The sequence below is a fragment of the Candoia aspera genome, chromosome 3 (assembly GCF_035149785.1).
Source record: "Candoia aspera isolate rCanAsp1 chromosome 3, rCanAsp1.hap2, whole genome shotgun sequence".
Taxonomy (NCBI): Eukaryota; Metazoa; Chordata; class Lepidosauria; order Squamata; family Boidae; genus Candoia; species Candoia aspera.
Window position 1 is genome coordinate 34,589,327 of NC_086155.1, and position 16,825 is coordinate 34,606,151.

General features: G+C 39.6%; 1 protein-coding gene across 4 annotated transcripts; it reads left to right on the forward strand.

The window, feature by feature from the left end:
* Nucleotides 1-2,560: 2,560 nt before the first annotated feature.
* Nucleotides 2,561-16,246, forward strand: UBE2T (ubiquitin conjugating enzyme E2 T). 4 transcript variants are annotated; one of them, XM_063297348.1, is made up of 8 exons: nucleotides 2,561-2,839; nucleotides 4,398-4,510; nucleotides 7,334-7,403; nucleotides 7,677-7,782; nucleotides 9,624-9,722; nucleotides 10,562-10,645; nucleotides 15,580-15,644; nucleotides 15,726-15,850. In XM_063297348.1, the coding sequence occupies exons 2-7, from the start codon at nucleotides 4,402-4,404 to the stop codon at nucleotides 15,640-15,642; spliced, it is 531 nt and encodes a 176-aa protein (XP_063153418.1). In that variant the 5' UTR covers nucleotides 2,561-2,839; nucleotides 4,398-4,401; the 3' UTR covers nucleotides 15,643-15,644; nucleotides 15,726-15,850. The 4 variants fall into 4 exon arrangements, with proteins under 4 accessions (XP_063153418.1, XP_063153415.1, XP_063153417.1 ...); XM_063297345.1 differs by lacking the exon at nucleotides 15,580-15,644 and having other exon boundaries at nucleotides 2,565-2,839; nucleotides 15,726-16,246; XM_063297347.1 differs by lacking the exon at nucleotides 15,580-15,644 and having other exon boundaries at nucleotides 2,565-2,822; nucleotides 15,726-16,246.
* The last annotated feature ends 579 nt before the right edge of the window (nucleotides 16,247-16,825 follow it).

Consider the following 16,825-nt stretch of genomic DNA (forward strand, 5'->3'; position numbering starts at 1 on the left):
GGGCCCGCTGTCCTGTCAGGACCCAACCAAGCTCACCACACCTTGCCACCTGGTCCACTGCCACTGCTCCCATCCACTCCATTCTGGGAGCTCTACACCCCCCAGTCTGTCCAAGGTGGGTTCAGGGAGGCTGGGGCGGGGCGGGGTGGGGATCAGAGTGCGAAAAGGAAAGAGTCTCCCACCTAAAGCAGCAGCTGGCGTTTGCTCTTGGTCACAAATGTGGTTCTGTCAGTGGGCCTGGGGACCGCAGGTTGAGACAGAGCCAATCAAGTGGCTGATTTGATTGTGTTAGTAGCTGCTGCAGGGGGTGAGGGGGGGGGTCAATGGGTTTTTTATATTGTGGATTTTAATTTTGTAAGCACCCAGAATCACTGTGTGTGAGTTGAGCAGCCATATAAATTTATTAACTAACTAACTAACTAACTAATAATAATAATAATAAACAACTTGTATTGACTGATGAGCATGGTAGTTTTGTTGGGATGGAAGTTAATTTGAATGGGGCTATCAAACTCTGATACTGTGAATTTATACCCCAAAGGAGGACAAAGTATTGTTCTATAAAGGACTTACGGAGAGACTAATGGGCTTTTCATATGAAAATTGGTGTTTGGTGGGGTATTGGAATGGAGTGATCTCCCCACAACTAGATAGAACTTCTGAGAAAAATATTAAAATTACTCAAGGCAAATTACCAAAAGTTTTCTTTGATATGATGGACAATTTAGGGCTTGTTGATATATGGAGACAGAAAAACAGCAATTCAAGAGAGTATACAGTTGGCCAAGAGGCCCATGACTTGGTGCAAGTAGTCACCCAATAAACACACTGAGGCAGGAAGGTCCTTTGTTCTCTTTTATTTCTGTGCCCAGTGACAAGAGAGGTCTCCTGCCCAAGTGCAAGAGCCCCAAACAACACACCTGACTTCCCTTTTATACATTTTCTAGCAAGGAAACAAAGGCAACAAAATTTCTTTATTGGCTGATTTTTTTTAGCACTTGCACAGTAACCTTATATACTACATACTATCCCATAATAACCCTTACCATGTTCTATGTTTTCTAAAACCTCCACCTTAGGGGTGTGTGTTCTACTATGTTAATTAGTTTTTAGGTTACAACTAGGTCAGCTGGTGGTCTCATAACAAGGTCACTCTGTGGTTTTTGAATACCTTGAAACCAATCTTTTCACTTGCTGTCAGATACCTGCTATTCAACCCACATCCTCTTGAAACTTAACCACAAGCATCTAATATTGTTTTCTAGCAGGCAAGCATTAAACAGTAATATTCTTATGACTACCCAGGCCCTCAATACGTATTTTTCTGAAAGACATAGACCCTCTTCAAAAATAGGTATGATTTGGATTTTGAAGAATTTGCTACCAAGGTTCATAAAGTAGAGATACTGCTGCCTAGAAACTCAGGCACCCTGAGTTTGGTGTGGAGCTGATAAAAACTTGGTTCCTGAATTTGGGAGAGAGACTAACTTTGCAAAGTGGCTTTTTGCCCACCTGAAAACACGAATCACACAGCAATTCAGGCAAAAGCAAAAGCCTTTGGGGGGGGGGGGCAAGTCCTTTTATAGGGTACAGAGACAAATGATACATACATTTGGTATATGTGATATGTCATAAAGCAAGTAATCAAACAATAAAAGACATTGATTGCATGTGAGAATTGAACAATAGAAAACATTGAATCTAGATAACATTCCACAAGTGGCAAATTTATATGTTATGTCACTCCCTTTCCCAGCTGGGTTTGTATTTTCTTAAAACTTGCAAGTGTATTCAAGGATTTTCAGAATATGCTCTCTGTTGTTTAGTTGCTGAAAGGGCTAATTTTTGCACGTAAAAGAAAGAAAGGGTTTTGGGTAAAAGGAAAACATGGTTTCTTGAACTTGAAAAGAAGGCATGGATGCCATGCTTAAATGCTAATATCACCTTTATTAAAAAGCTACTAAGGAAGCTAAAAATTCCAGGTAACAATACTATCCTGAGTTTGGTTTATAAAAAGAAATCTAGTTCTTTTGGATGGAAACTAAATTAAATGTTGCTACAGAAAGAAGCAATAGTGGACGATTATAAAAAAAAATTAAAAGAACCCTTAAAGTATGATCTGTAGCAACTAGTTAGCTAAAATGTGATAAAAATAAACATATTGATCAGTTATAACACAATGAAAAAGCAACCCATGAGTCTTGTGGCCCCTTAAGCTTTTAAGACCCTTTTCTTCCTAGTGATTTATATTGCTTCTATCGTCATCCAACCATCACTGTGCCAATATAACAGCAACTAAGACAGACGTTTGAATCGCCATAGTGACAGTTGCGCGAGGATAGCTGTAAAGCATTACTGTAGGCGAGGATATGTGAACTTATTTATTATGCCACCCCCTACAGCCCCGGAACCCTTGGCCAATCTAGGTCCTTTTAGAGCGGCTCCGCCAGTTTAAATTCCTGAGGCGGGAACGATTGCCCGTAACAGCCAATCGGCATAGAGTTTGATCTTGAAGGGCACTTTCTTCGCCCGGTGACATTGCAGTCCATTAGACACGTTCGCTCTCGCTGGTTCAGAACTTGTGGCGCGCTTTTCCGAAGTTTCCCGTCAGTCCGGCCTCCTGAGCTTCTCGGGGTCTTTTCTGGGTCTCTGGAGGGGAGGGCATTCAGCCTCCCAGCTTCGGTTCTCGAACTCCTGCCGGCTCCCAGGCGCGAAAAACGGGCGAGGCCGACTTCTTCCCTACGTAGGCAGGCAGCTTTGCCCTCCAGGGTCGCGGTCCCGTTGCTCCGAGCGGAGAGCCTTGACTGTGCGGCACTGAAGGTGTTCGTGGCGGAGGGAGGTGGGAAGGAAAATAATCCTAGTTTGCGGTGGGGGTGGGGGTAAGAGTCTTCATGTAATTATTAAACTGCTGTTCCCCCTTCGCTTGACAGAAGATCTTCGTGAGCCAGGCACCTTCCTTTCAGCGGGGGGGAGGGGGTAATCTTGCTCTTTCCCTCCCGCTCACGAAGTCCGGGCGGCTCTTGGGGGCAACAGTTAAGCTCTCCTGGTCTCGTTTCGGTGGGCGTGCACACTGGGAAGGGAGAAGGAAAATGGAGGGCGCCAGCCCCGACCTTGAATGATTGAGCAATTAAAGGATTTCCTTAACATGATGCTGTGCATAAATGTAGGATTACAAGTTCCATCATTCCCAAACTTCAAAGCCACAGAGTATGTCAGTTCAGTCAAGCTACAGAAGCGTCACTCTCTGAGTTGCTCCACTTAATATTTATTTGTTTTACCGTTTTAATAGCTCACCCAACTGCAGAGGCTCTGGGCAGGAGCAAAGGTGCCACAGTTCCACATCTGAAACATCCACTTTTCTGTGTCCTACTCAAGGTCAGTTAAGAGGCTTTTCTGCATATTAACTATTAAAGTCATAAACAGTAAATGGCCTGCCAATAAAAGCAGTTTCTGTCTAAAATCAGTGGGCTTAATTTACTGTATTGAGTCATGAGAAATATGTGCTCTTGCATTAAAATACCAGAAGTCAGACATTCACCTTACTTCACTGAACCTGAAAAAGACATCCTAATGTTTAAATAAAAGATTTTTTTAATCCGTTCAGTCATGTCCAATTCTTGGAGACTGCCTGGATAAGTCCCTGCAATTTTCTTGGCAAGGTTTTCCAGAAGTGGTTTGCCACTGCCTTCTTCCTAGGGCTGAGAGAAAGTGACTGGCCCAAGATCACCCAGCCGGCTTTCATGCCTAAGGCAGGATTAGAACTCACAGTCTTCTGGTTTCTAGCCTGATGCCTTAGCACTACACCTGGCTGTCTTGTAAATAAAAAATACTATTGGTCTAATATATTATTGCTTTGAAATACTGTACTGTGTTTTATTCTACTCCTGTATTTAGTGATTTCTGCACAGCCATAGAATTTGTAAAAATTTAGCCAAAATTACATCTGTTTAAACATTTATTGCTCTAAAATATGGTTGCTGCTAATCAGTAGAAATTCTTTTCATAACTTATCCATGGGTATAATATTATGAAGTCTGGATTAGCATTTTCAAATTAAAAAATCCTTTATTTTAATTGATCTGTACATCCTATGTCAAGCTTTAAAGAATCTACTTATATTGTGCTGTAATTATTAAGGATTACTGCAAGATTTGTGAAATTGTAGGAGGGGAGCTGGGTTAGTCCCTAGTAGCCAAAAATCAGAAAGCGTCGGGTAGTACCGTCTAAGACTAACACGTTTTATTATAAGGCATAAACTTTTGTGAGCTGCAACATCTGATGCTGTCGCTGATGAAAGTTTATGCCTTATAGTAAAATTTCTGATTTTGGGAAGATTCATGGGTCTTGAAAAGAGAGGAACTAAATGAGGTAGAATTTTTTTTCTTATGCCATTGCAGTGCAATGCAAAGGGCTTCACGGCTGAAGAGAGAGTTGCAGTTACTGACCACAGAGCCACCACCAGGTATTACCTGCTGGCAGAATGGAAATCACATAAATGATCTTCGAGCCCGTATGTATATAAATATGAATATATACACATAAAATATTCTATTTTATTTAGTTTTAGGTTGCAGTTGCTGTTACCTTTTTAATGTGTGTTGCTTATAAGCCATATTTTTTTAAAGGTCTAGCATCATGTGTGAATGTACATTTCCCTTCATGCTTAGACTCATACAGCATAGAATGCAAGGATTGGAAGAGACCTTGGAGATAATTTGGTCAAACTCCCTGCCCAGTGCAGAATCCATTACAATGGGCATCTCCAATGGATGACCATCTAGCCTCCAGCAAGAGAGCCCATCATCTTTTAAGGCAGTCTGTTCCATTGTTGAATAGCTTTTACCATTAGGAATTTTTGTTTATGTCCAAGTGAAATCTACTTCTGTGTGATTTAAACTCATTGTTTCACGTCCTGTCTTCTGGAACAACTCTGGACAATTCTGTCCTACCTTCCAAATGACAGTCCTTCAGATATTTGGAGACAGCTCTCATGTCTCTCCATAGTCTTCTCCAGGCCAAACATACCCAACATCTGCAACTTTTCCCCATAAGTGTTTTCTTCTTGAACCATTATAATCTTGATGGCTGTCCTCTGTACTCTGACCCAATGTACTTTGTCAGTGATCTGCCTAATATCCCGTGCCACAACTGGATGCAATATTCTAGGTGTGGAACCATGACTTCTCTTGATCTTACATTTATGTTGCTGTGGCCTATGATTGCTTTTACTTTTTTTGCAGTGCATCACATTGTTGACTCAGGTTCAGCTTTTAATAGCCCAAGACCACCCCCATAGATTCTCTTTTCATGTAATGCTGCCCAGTATAATCCCCCTATCATCCCCCTATTCATGCCTTTGATTTATTTTATATCTATCTATCTATCTATCTATCTATCTATCTATCTATCTATCTATCTATCTATCTTTGCATTTGCCCTGCTGAAATTCATCTTTATAGTTTCCATCTGTTGTTTCAGCTTGTCAAAAATCCTCCTGAATTGTAATATTATCCTATAAGTTCTTTGCTATCCCTCTGTCTTTCTGTCATCTGTGAATTTGATAAGCATATTTTCTAACCCCTCATCCAAGTCATTTATACATTCTTGTTCCTCCTTTGGTACCACATGAGGTAATTGAAGTTTTCAGTATATGTCCCTTGAACAAATGTGAAAATTATTGTAGCAAATTACTTCGCAAGAAAATAAGGCCCCATACAACCTACATCAATTATTACAATTGTATGTCTTTACAATCTCTATGCTTTGTGTTATCAAATTAAAAATCAAAAACAAATCTTTGGTTTTCAGTGGCCTTACATATAAGGCTTATTTATTTCAAATTAAACCTAAATTTCTTTGAGAGTAGATTCCATTGAACATATTTCAGACTTAACCACCATAGGCTGGAGATGTAAGCATCCAGTGAACTCCAGGAGCAAGTGGGAATGATTACTGGGCAAAATAACTTTTTGTCTGAAATAAAAGAATTTGCACTTTGGTAAAACCACACATGTTTAAAATTTGAAAGTGAGCACATTACAGAGTTCTAATAGATGAGGGTAAAAAGCTGACATTCTGTTCTGATGATTGATTTTGTTTTGAATGATAGTTATCAGTTGCAGGGCTAAAAAACAGCTATGGCATGTGGAAGAGATTGATACTGACTATTGCTTAGTGCCAGTCATCTGAAGATTTATAAATGGGGCTATATGAATTTCATATTTTATTGTATAATCTTGAATTATGCATAATTTATAAATTTGCTTATTTTGCATAGTTTATTCTTCTCTTCCCTTGAATAACTCTTTCAGGCCCTACCTTACTGGAAAGCTCATTAAGGTTATGTAGGCCTTTGCTTTGATTCCAAAAGGGTGCTTCAGAGCACATGGTGGAAGAATACAGAGCCTGACTGCTTTTTAAAGCCATTACATCTTTTTCTGCTGCTAGGTACTTTGTGTGCTGCTAGGTACTTTGAAGCACCTTTTTGCAATTGAATCTAAGGCACAGACAGTCTTAAAGCTTATATTTACATATCTTTAAACTTTATATTCTCAGATTTCTCTATTTAGTAATAGCTAATAATACACTATAAACATAAGCTTAAAATGTATTCAAGAACAATCCCAATAATCTTAAAACATAAAAAAGAATCTAGCAGCTGCCAGAATTTACCTGTCATTTCAGAAAGTAATTAAAGTTTTAATAATTAAAACAGTTGCACATGTCTCTGTTTTCTGAGGTTTCCCAGTGCATTTCCCATAAGTTTCAATCCTTTTTAAATACTTAAGGAATTTGAACACATACAATTTTCTCCTCTCCTTCCCCCCTCCCCCCATTTATCCTCACAATAAAGGAACCTGCATTGCTAATGTAGGAGAAAGATGTGTGGTGTGTCTTATTTCTCTGTGTATAATGTATAAGCTAAAAAACCCTTGATTGTGTTATAAAAGGAAATAGAAAAGTTTCTTTTCAAATAGTTTGTTGTAGTTCATACAGTACAAGGAAATCCTATTCATTTTCTGTTTTGGTGTTGTTTTTCCTTTTTTGATTTGTCAGAAACCTATATTTGCAATTGTGGAAATCCCCTTATGGAAGAATTGAATGTATCCTAATCTAAGATGTAATTTCTATTCAAAAATTAGTTTCCAACTTTGAATAATAGCTAATTATGAGACTCTTTGGAACTCTTCTTTGTTCCTAGTCTGCTGAATTTCTGAATAGAACAGATTTTAAAGAGATTATGATTGTGACTTCTTAGATTTAACTCATTGTTTTACAGTGAGTGCAACAGTTATTAGCTGTTAAGTTTTGACACAGTTAATATCTCTTTTAGAAATACTAGGATGTGCAAACACCCCATATGAAAAAGGAGTTTTTGACTTGGAAGTAGTTGTGCCTGAAAGGTAAATGGTGAATTCTTATCTTTGATACATCAATGTATTTAGAAAATAAGTTCTTGACATTTTAAACAATTCATGGCCATATAAAATGGGCATATTAACTATGGATCTTCAAAAGATTGGAATAGGAACCAGAGAGTTGTTAATGAACTGCTGTGTAGTAACTTCAGTAAGAGGTTATTGGGATTTATAAGTTGAAAAATAGCTTGGGAATAAAGAACTATAGATTGTAACCTGTTAAAAAGTCTTGTAATATGAGAACTATTTCTGAAATAGGTATCCATTTGAACCTCCAAAAATGCGCTTTCTTACTCCCATTTACCATCCCAACATTGACTCAGCTGGAAGAATTTGCCTGGATGTTCTTAGATTACCACCCAAGGTAATGCACTGCATCACTTCTCTTACAAGTTGCAGCCCTATTATCCTTAAGAGAATGGCCCAGAAACGTTTTTTGTTTTAATCTCATTCTCCAAGGATGGAAAGAGAAGTGCATAACTGAGGGAGAGGTCCAATCTCAGATATTATCTCCCAGTATTTTGCCTTCAGACACTCTGAAACTGACAATGGATCAAAGCGTGCATCAGTTTTTTCTGCTGGTTTTATTGGGAGGAAATTTTATAAGTTTTTTTTTAAGACTCTGGAATAATGAATAGTAGGGAGTGCACTCTTTCTTCTCAGCTTTTGACAGCAGAGCTATAGTTTTATTTGTAGCTCCACTTTCTGTAATGGGCGGAAGGAATTACCTTGAGGAACAGGAGGAAGAGCCTGAACCAAGACAATGGTCAGATAAAAGAAATCTCAGTCTGGGGCAGAAATGTAATTTGAGAAAGCATCTCAGTTATGAGCCTCTCTAGTTCACTTGAAGATAAAAGTGGGGAGAGGGGAAGCACTTTTAGACTTGTGAGATTCTGTTAATATAACCTTATAATAAAAGTAGTATTAGCTTGTGTGTCTGGTTTCCTTGAAGGACTGATGCTATCTCTACCATTTTATATAATATTACACTACCATGGAGATCTATGACAGCTGTGATGGTTACCTGATATATATTTTTTAGATTTTTTCTATCCCACCTTAATTGTTTTTTTTATAAACAAGGTGGCGAACAAACCTAATACTCCTTCCTCCTCCTATTTTCTCCACAACAACAACCCTGTGAGGTAAGTTGCACTGAGAGAGAGTGACTGGCCCAAGGTCACCCAGCCAGCTTTCATGCCTAAGGCAGGACTAGAACTCACAGTCTCCTGGTTTCTAGCCCAGCACCTTAACCAGTAGACCATATAAATGTCTTTATCTATGCAGGATGCAGTTCCTGGCATACATACTGATACAAAGAGATCTGCTGGGATTGCCCTGCTGAAGTAATTTTGTTGTAAAACTTCTTATGAGCCTTTTAAAAAATGTTATTTTATGTGTGTGGTAGTATTTCTGCAATATGTTTATTTCACTATACACATAGATAATATATAATATATATATAATAATATATGTTAAATATAATATAATATAATATAGATAATACACATAGATAATAGAGCCAGTTTGGTCTAGTGGTTAAGACAACGGGCTAGAAACCAGGAGTCTGTGAGTTCTAGTCCTGCCTTAGGCATGAAAGCCGGCTGGGTGACCTTGAGCCAGTCACTCTCTCTCAGCCCAACTCACCTCACAGGGTTGTTGCTGTGGGGAAAATAGGAGTAGGAAGGAGTATTAGATATGTTAGCCGCCTTGAGGTATTTATAAAAATAGTAAAGGCAGGATAGAAATAAATAAATAAACAAATAAACAAATAATAGCAAAGCTATGGACTATAGCCAAAACCAGAAACCTGAAAACTAGAAAGTTACCAGTGTTGTGTTTTTTAAAAAAAGCACAACATCTAGGTAGGCAGAACTTGCTCACTTCCATCCTTCAGCAGCTCAATGTATATTAAGCATACTCAGTGATTTCTAGGAGCCACTGCATATTGGAAAATAAAATTGGCGTGTATATCAATTTACTTGAGCACCTTAGGGCTGCCTTGGAGGAAGTGTTTGCCTGACTGGTTAGAAGGTGAAGAAGTGCATGTCTCAAGAGATGAGGTTACTCTGCAACCTTTTTGTTCTATAACTTGGGAGGCAGTAATTAGAACACTAAGTCTGTAATGATACCTGAAAAATCTTGGAGAATAGCTTACTTAATAACTTTCTCCAATGTATTTTTTCTTCTATTCTTGCTTGGAAGGGTGCTTGGAGGCCATCCCTGAACATTGCTACTTTGCTAACTTCCATTCAGATCCTTATGAATGAACCCAATCCGGATGACCCTCTCATGGCTGATATAGTAGGTTTCATTCTTTTATTTAATTGGAATATATTGGACTTTATTTAATTGGAATATATTTCATTCTTTTATTTAATTGGAATATATTGGACTTTATTTATTTAATTGGAATATATTGGACTTTAGAAGTTAAATTGCCTGCTTTACAAGGAGATATATTGCAATTTGTGACTACTTCGTATTTATTTGCACAATATTCTTCAGTTACAAAGTCAATGAATACAATTTATGGTATGGTAAAACATGCGAAACAGGCTGAGAGAAGGAAGATAGATGCTTTGGAACTGTGGTGTTGGAGGAAAATTCTGAGAGTGCCTTGGACTGCAAGAAGATCAAACCAGTCCATAATCCAGGAAATAAAACCAGACTGCTCACTTAGGGGAATGATATTAAAGGCAAAACTGAAATACTTTGGCCACATAATGAGAAGACAGGACACCCTGGAGAAGATGCTGATGCTAGGGAGAGTGGAAGGCAAAAGGAAGAGGGGCCGACCAAGGGCAAGGTGGATGGATGATATTCTAGAGGTGACGGACTTGTCCCTGGGGGAGCTGGGAGGAAGCTCTGGCGTGGGCTGGTCCATGAAGTCATGAAGAGTCGGAAGCAACTGAACGAATAAACAAACAAAACATGCTAATAGAATTTTTCAATGTTCATGCTTCAAGATGCACATATATGTTACATGCAATATATAAACCATCAGGACCTCTTTCAAAGTTTAGTCTTTATGTATCAATAAGGTTAAGTCTTCCATGCTGTCTGATAAATCTGTCATCAAAAAACTATGGTCTTATGATTGAGAAGCCATAATTATCCTCTCATCCTTTTATTATGTCTAGTCTTCAGAGTATAAATACAACAAGCAAGCATTTCTCAAAAATGCCAGACAATGGACAGAAAAATATGCAAGCCAGACAACAATGGTAAGAAATATACGTCACTTCTGTTAAAAAGGAATGGGGTGTTGGTTAATCTTCACATGTGCAGTCTTGCTGTGCTCAATGAAATCTGCCTTGCATAATTGCCTATTTTCCTGTAATTGAGTTTGTGGAGTTGCAGTGTCATAAATGTGCCATGGCGTACAAGTGGATTATATCTTTGCCAGGAGAAAAAAAAGTGTTTTCCAGGATGGCAATAAATATAAGAGGAGTTTGGGTTCCTGGCCAGGTTAGCATAACTCAAAACTTCAAGGAAAAATACAGAGATTTTTCAACTGACAGCTTATTGTATTGTATTAGTGCCTGATCTTGTAAAACATGCCTTGAGTAAAAAAACGGTTTGGAATTTATCCTATTACAACTAGATTTGATTTGGAATTCTGTCAGGCATGTGACTCAGCAATGTGACCCTGTACATGCTTAATGTATGAGGAAAATACAGGTAGTCCTTTACCTATGACCATTCATTCAGTGACTGAAGTTACAACGCTCTTGAACGAATGGTAGTCCTTTACCTATGACCATTCATTCAGTGACCGAAGTTACAACGCTGTTGAACGAATGGTGGTTACAACTGGTCCTTGGAATTCTGGCTGTCCCAGCACCCCCGTGGTCACGTGATTGCAATCTGGGTGCTTGGCAACTGCTTGCATTTACAACTGGTTGCAGCACCCCATGATCATGTGATTGCCATATGCAACCTTCCCTGCCGGCTTCCCCAGAAAGTCAATGGGGAAGCCAGCAGGGAAGGTTGCAAGTCACTGGGGTAAGTCTCCCCCAACTGCATACCCTCCCCGAGCCCCTCTCTGCTTGCGCCACTCACTCGCACCCATGCACCCACCCCAAACCTCGCCACGCCACCCTCTCACACTCCCATGCACCCTCCCCAAGCCTCACTGCACCTCCCTCATACACACCCTTATGCACCCTCCCCATCCCTCTCCATGCCTCCCTTGCGTACTCTCCCTGATCTTTGCTGTGCCTCCCTTGCACCCCCGCACCCCTTCCTGAGTCTAGCCACGCCACCCTTGCACCACCTCCCCAACCCTCACGGCACCTCCCTCACACCCGCATGCACCCTTCCCAAGCTTTGCTGCGCCTCCCGCATGTCCTTCCTGTCATGTGGGGCTCAGATTCAGAGTCAGAAGACGAGGAAGGGCAGCCAGCTCCTGAAGTGGCCTTGGAGGATGAGCAGTCAGTTCTGGGGTCACTGAATGAACAGCCACCTGAGCAGTCAGAGGAGGTGGGGCCAGCCAGCAATCAGTGGGGACAGCTGCCACTGCTCAGGGAAGATGAGGGCTCGGAATTGCCACCCCCTCCCAATGCAAGAGCCCGGAGAGCAGAACAGAGGAAGTCAGGAAGGTTACTCGCAAGGAAGCAGTCTCACCCTCCTAAATGAACCCCACCGGGACTGCTCTTATTTAAGAAGAGCTATGAGCCCAAGACTGCTGTTGGAAACAACCGTTTGTTAACTCTGACTCTCTGCACCTTGTCTTTTGACTCTGAACCCAGACCGGCTGACAACCTTCCCAACGCTTTGGATTCCTGGACTGCCTGACCATTCTTATGCCTGCTCTCTGGACTTTAAACTCTTTATTTAAGCAAGTTGCTGGACTAGTGAGAACTTGGTTGCTTTTACATGCAAGTGTTTGCACATAACTTTTCATTGCTTGCTATAAGTAAAAGTCTGCAACTACCTCTTGTGTATTTGTGGGTGCCTGGGCTGAGACAGGGTACTTCCCAAGCCTCATTGCGCCTCCCTTACACACCCCCTCATACCCTCCCTAAGCCTTGCTGCACCATCTTAACACATACCCTCGCACCCTCCCCTGCCTGGCAGCAGCCACTTGCCTGCCTGCCATCCTGCTTGCAAGCTGCCTGGGACTTGCAACTTCCTGTCATCTTCCCCATTGACTTGGTTGTGGGAAGCCAGCAAGAAGTTGCCTCGCCTAACGACTGTGTGATTCGGTTAATGATGGCAACTGGGACTGCAGGGATTGCAGTTGCTAAGCGATGCAGTTGCACTTTACAACCGCATCACTTAGCAATGGAAATTCCGGTCCCAATTGCTGTCAGAAGTCAACTATCTGTAGCTTAATGTAGATTCTTGATGTTTCTAACTCTATTTTTAAAACCATGTTCCCAATCCAGCTTCCCTCAAATCAGCATATACTGTAGGTTGAATAAATAAGGAACATGTGTACAACCTTATTGCACTCCTTTGCTGACTTGGAACTACTGTGTTTTACCATGTTCTGTCCAAACTGACTTTCTGACCTGTGTGTAGATTTCTCATGAGGACAATGAAATATTCTGGGATTCCCATTTTCCTAAAGTCATTCCACAGCTTGACATGGTTAACACAATTTCTATAGTCAATGAAGCATATTTATATATTTATTTATTTGTATTATTTGGCTTTATCCAGTGTGCATCTCCAATAATGTCTTTTATTCCTCAACCTTTTCCAAAACCAGGTTGAATATCTAGTATTTCCCTTTCCATGTAGGGCTCTGATCTGCAGTGGATGATCCTAAATATTTTGCTACTATATAAAATCAAGGAGATTGAGTGATACAGGTAGTCCTCACTTAACAACAGTAATTGGGACCAGAAAGTCCATCGCTAAGCAACATGGTCATAAAGTGCAACATGTGACTGCACCGACTTACAACAGCAGTTATGGCAGTTCCAGTTGCTGTTGTTAGGCAAATCCTGTGTGGTTGCAGTGTCCGGTGGTCACATGATTGACATTTGCAACCTTCTGCTGGCTTCCCCATTGACTTTACTTGTCAGAAGCCAGCAGTAAAAGTTGCAAATGGTGACCATGTGACTATGGTATGCTGCAACCATCGTAATTGTGAGCCAGTTGCTAAGCACCTGAATTACTGTCACATGACCGTGGGGATGCTGCAACAGCCACAACTATGAGGAATGGTCATAAGTCCCCTCATTCAGCACTGTTGTAACTTTGAACAGTCGCTGAACAAGGGTGACCTGTAGTTTGCACATTCTGTTAAGCCTCCTTTCTTTGTTGATACGTATGCTGGCTTGCAATCTTTTGGCCACTCTGTTGCTCTCCATATTTGGTGGCATAGTTTGGTTAGAACTTTTATTGATTCTTCTTCTGTTGCTTGCCATATTTCTGGAAATATTCCATCAATTCCTGTAGCCTTCTGAGTTGGTAATTATCAGAGCACTCATCTAATTACATCTTTTAGTACTAGAGGTTTGTGTCAATAGAGAATATTTTGAAAGGAATCTTATATATTGACATTGCTACTCTACAGAATTTCAGTATACTTCTTCCATGTTTGTTTGACCTTCTCTGAATCAGTTACTGTCTGTCCATTGATGTCTTTTAACATCCCAATTTGAGGTTGGAACCTCCTGTGTTTAGCTAGTTTTTGGAAGACTTTTCCTGTTTGTGTCTGTTTCCCAGCTTTGATGTCTTTATAGATGTCATTGTAATGCTGCTTCTTGTCTCTCCTAACAGCTCTCTGAAATTCTTTAAGTTATTTCCTGAGATCTTCGTTTTCTCTTCTCTTTTTGGCAATTCCAAAGTACAAAATAATGCCTGGCAGTTTTCACTGATGTGATCCAGTTCCAGCCTCTTCCTGTAATGCTGCTTCCTGATATAGCTGTCTGCCTTTTGCAGCTGGAATGACCTTCATGGCTTGGCACACACTCCTGATGTTCTTCACTCACCCTTCCCAGGAACATAACCCACATCATGTTGAGCACAGCATAGCAGGACTTGGATAGCAGGAAATTTTGGAATCATAGTTTAGAGAAGACTGAAGCTGAATCATTGTTGTTATTAAAACTTCTAACCATAGAGATAATGGGCACAAACTGAGAACAGCTGTAGCAAAAAAATATTCTATGATCCAATAAGGCAAGGGTGTGTATCCTCTCGACTACATGTTGGTTCTGCCTGATCCAAGATAGGTTCCAGGTCAGTGGGCAGCTGGGAAGCAGTTTTAGCTTCACTTTTCTTCCAGGGAAAGAGTAGCAAACTGCTGCATTTTTATTGCTGTTGGCTTTCCCCAGCAAAGGAAGAATTCAGGATGGTTTGGAGGGTTGATGAACTAGGCTTCCTACTCTTCTTTCAGCAATCATAGTGGGAGAAACATGTGTGTGTGTGTTTGAGAGAGAAATGAATTAGAGTATGTGGAACTGAGAGTAAGACAGTATCATGTAGGAATAATATACTTGCACATGTATATATGTTTGAATGTCCAAATACTTACATACATGTGCACATCCTGATGTGGTAGCTAATGTGGCCTTTGAATTTAAGAAGAATGCCTCTGTGCAAAAGAACATAAGGTAGCTTTCAGTAATTAACAATTGTGTTTTATTTGTGATCAAACTTCTGTTGCTAGGGTTAAAGAAAGTATGGTAATTATGCAGTTGAAACACCAGAGGGCACCTGGTCCTTAAATAATAATATTATGGCAATAGTTGTGTTTTTTTCTTCTAAATAAAGAAAATGCAGGGATGAAAATGATTTTTCTTTTGTATCTCAGGTTCACATAAATAAAACACTTGGTTTGTAATTTGTAAAAGGAACTCTTTGTTTCTATTTGTTTTGAAGTAGTATTTCTGTCCAGAATTTACTTCCTAACTGGCCTTTGTGAGAACTGGAATCATTGTAATAAAGATGTGATCTACAGAAAGTGTATAAAAACTCTTATAATCTGCAAAACATTGTGGATCTCATACTTCAGGAGTTTCAGAAAATAATTTATTCATTCCCCACAGAAATACAGTTCTGTGATAGGGAACAACGAAGGAAAGAATTTTTTTCCTCCTGCATCTTGATGTTTGTGTTACTGAATCTGATAAACTGTAAAATAGGGTACCTAAATAATCTGTAGTGAACTGCAAGGATGTAATTTCTGTGTGTATGTAAGGAGCAGAGAACTGACTCTGAAATTCTAAGCTGGGAAGCTTACATTCTTGCAAGATATGAATAAAGGTATTCATTCTTTGAGCAACTGCGAACAGAGAATAAAACAGTCTCTTCCCATCTCACTGTTTTTCTTTGACACCGTTTCAGCCTTTAGAAATCACCAGTGAAGAGAGTCACAAAAGCGGGCCTGACCTCCCAAAAGATTCCAGCATTTCCCAGAAAAGGAAAGGAAGCAATATCAATGGATTGTCCAAAAAATCTCGCTTAGAAACGTAACATTTCCTGCTATAGTTTTTCAGTGGCTGTCACTGCTTTTTCTTAATGTAATTTTCCATCCTTTAAATACGCTTGATGCAATTAATGTACTGTTTACTCATTACGTAATGCTAGTTTTACTGTGTCAGTGACATGATGTCCAGTATGGCATATGTCTGTTTTTTTAAAAATCTTACACTATTTCTGTAGCATATTTAATCTTTCCGTGAAGAGTATCTTCCACTGTACTTCGTGTATATTTAGAATGAAAGCATAAATAAATAATAATTTGAATTTGTTATGACTGATGTCATGAATGGATTGTAAACAGTTGCTTTTGATAGTTAAAAAAATGCTGTGTGGTTTCTTCATCTTCACTTGCTATAGTATGAATAAATATAAAAATGTATATACTTGCTGTTCTTCAGCTGCTTTGGAAGTTATACTATACTTTTGGCAAGCTGCATATTGGTCTGAACAACTCAGACTTTCAAGGAATCTCTTAATTTAAATGTATTTCCATTAGTAGGAAAAAACCAAGGCTTTAACCAGTTGGAGAAGAGTTGGTTAGATGGAGAGAGGAACTGTTAGAACCATATGAATGCTGTAAGCCTGACGTCCTTTGGACATGTGGATTTTTCCCACCTGACTTTTAGCTTTCTAGCAGACCTACAGTATAGTAACTGATATGTGATATGAAGTTTTGCTGCAGAAAAGCTGCTGTTATACAGAGTGAATTAGGGGAACCCCTATCATTTATCATTTCATGCAGTTTGGGAATGTAAATGTTTAGTTTACAGCCGTGTGCCAATTTTAGAATCTCCAGATGTTCAGATATACTTTATAGGGCACTAGGAAAAGAAGAATTTCATCTTAAGTTTCTTTGCAGCTACTTAATCTTAAGGGATGTTCACATTATATGCTTTCTCTAAATTTAGGATTTAACGGTGGATACAAAACCATCAAAAGAAATTTGATTTTTTTAATTGCAA

Excerpts from the sequence above, each read along its gene's own strand:
- UBE2T (XM_063297345.1), top strand. The coding sequence starts at position 4,402 with ATGCAAAGGGCTTCACGGCTGAAGAGAGAGTTGCAGTTACTGACCACA. Across the intron at positions 7,783-9,623 it reads TTCTTAGATTACCACCCAAG|GGTGCTTGGAGGCCATCCCT; the intron begins GTAATGCACTGC and ends CTTGCTTGGAAG. Across the intron at positions 9,723-10,561 it reads ACCCTCTCATGGCTGATATA|TCTTCAGAGTATAAATACAA; the intron begins GTAGGTTTCATT and ends TATTATGTCTAG.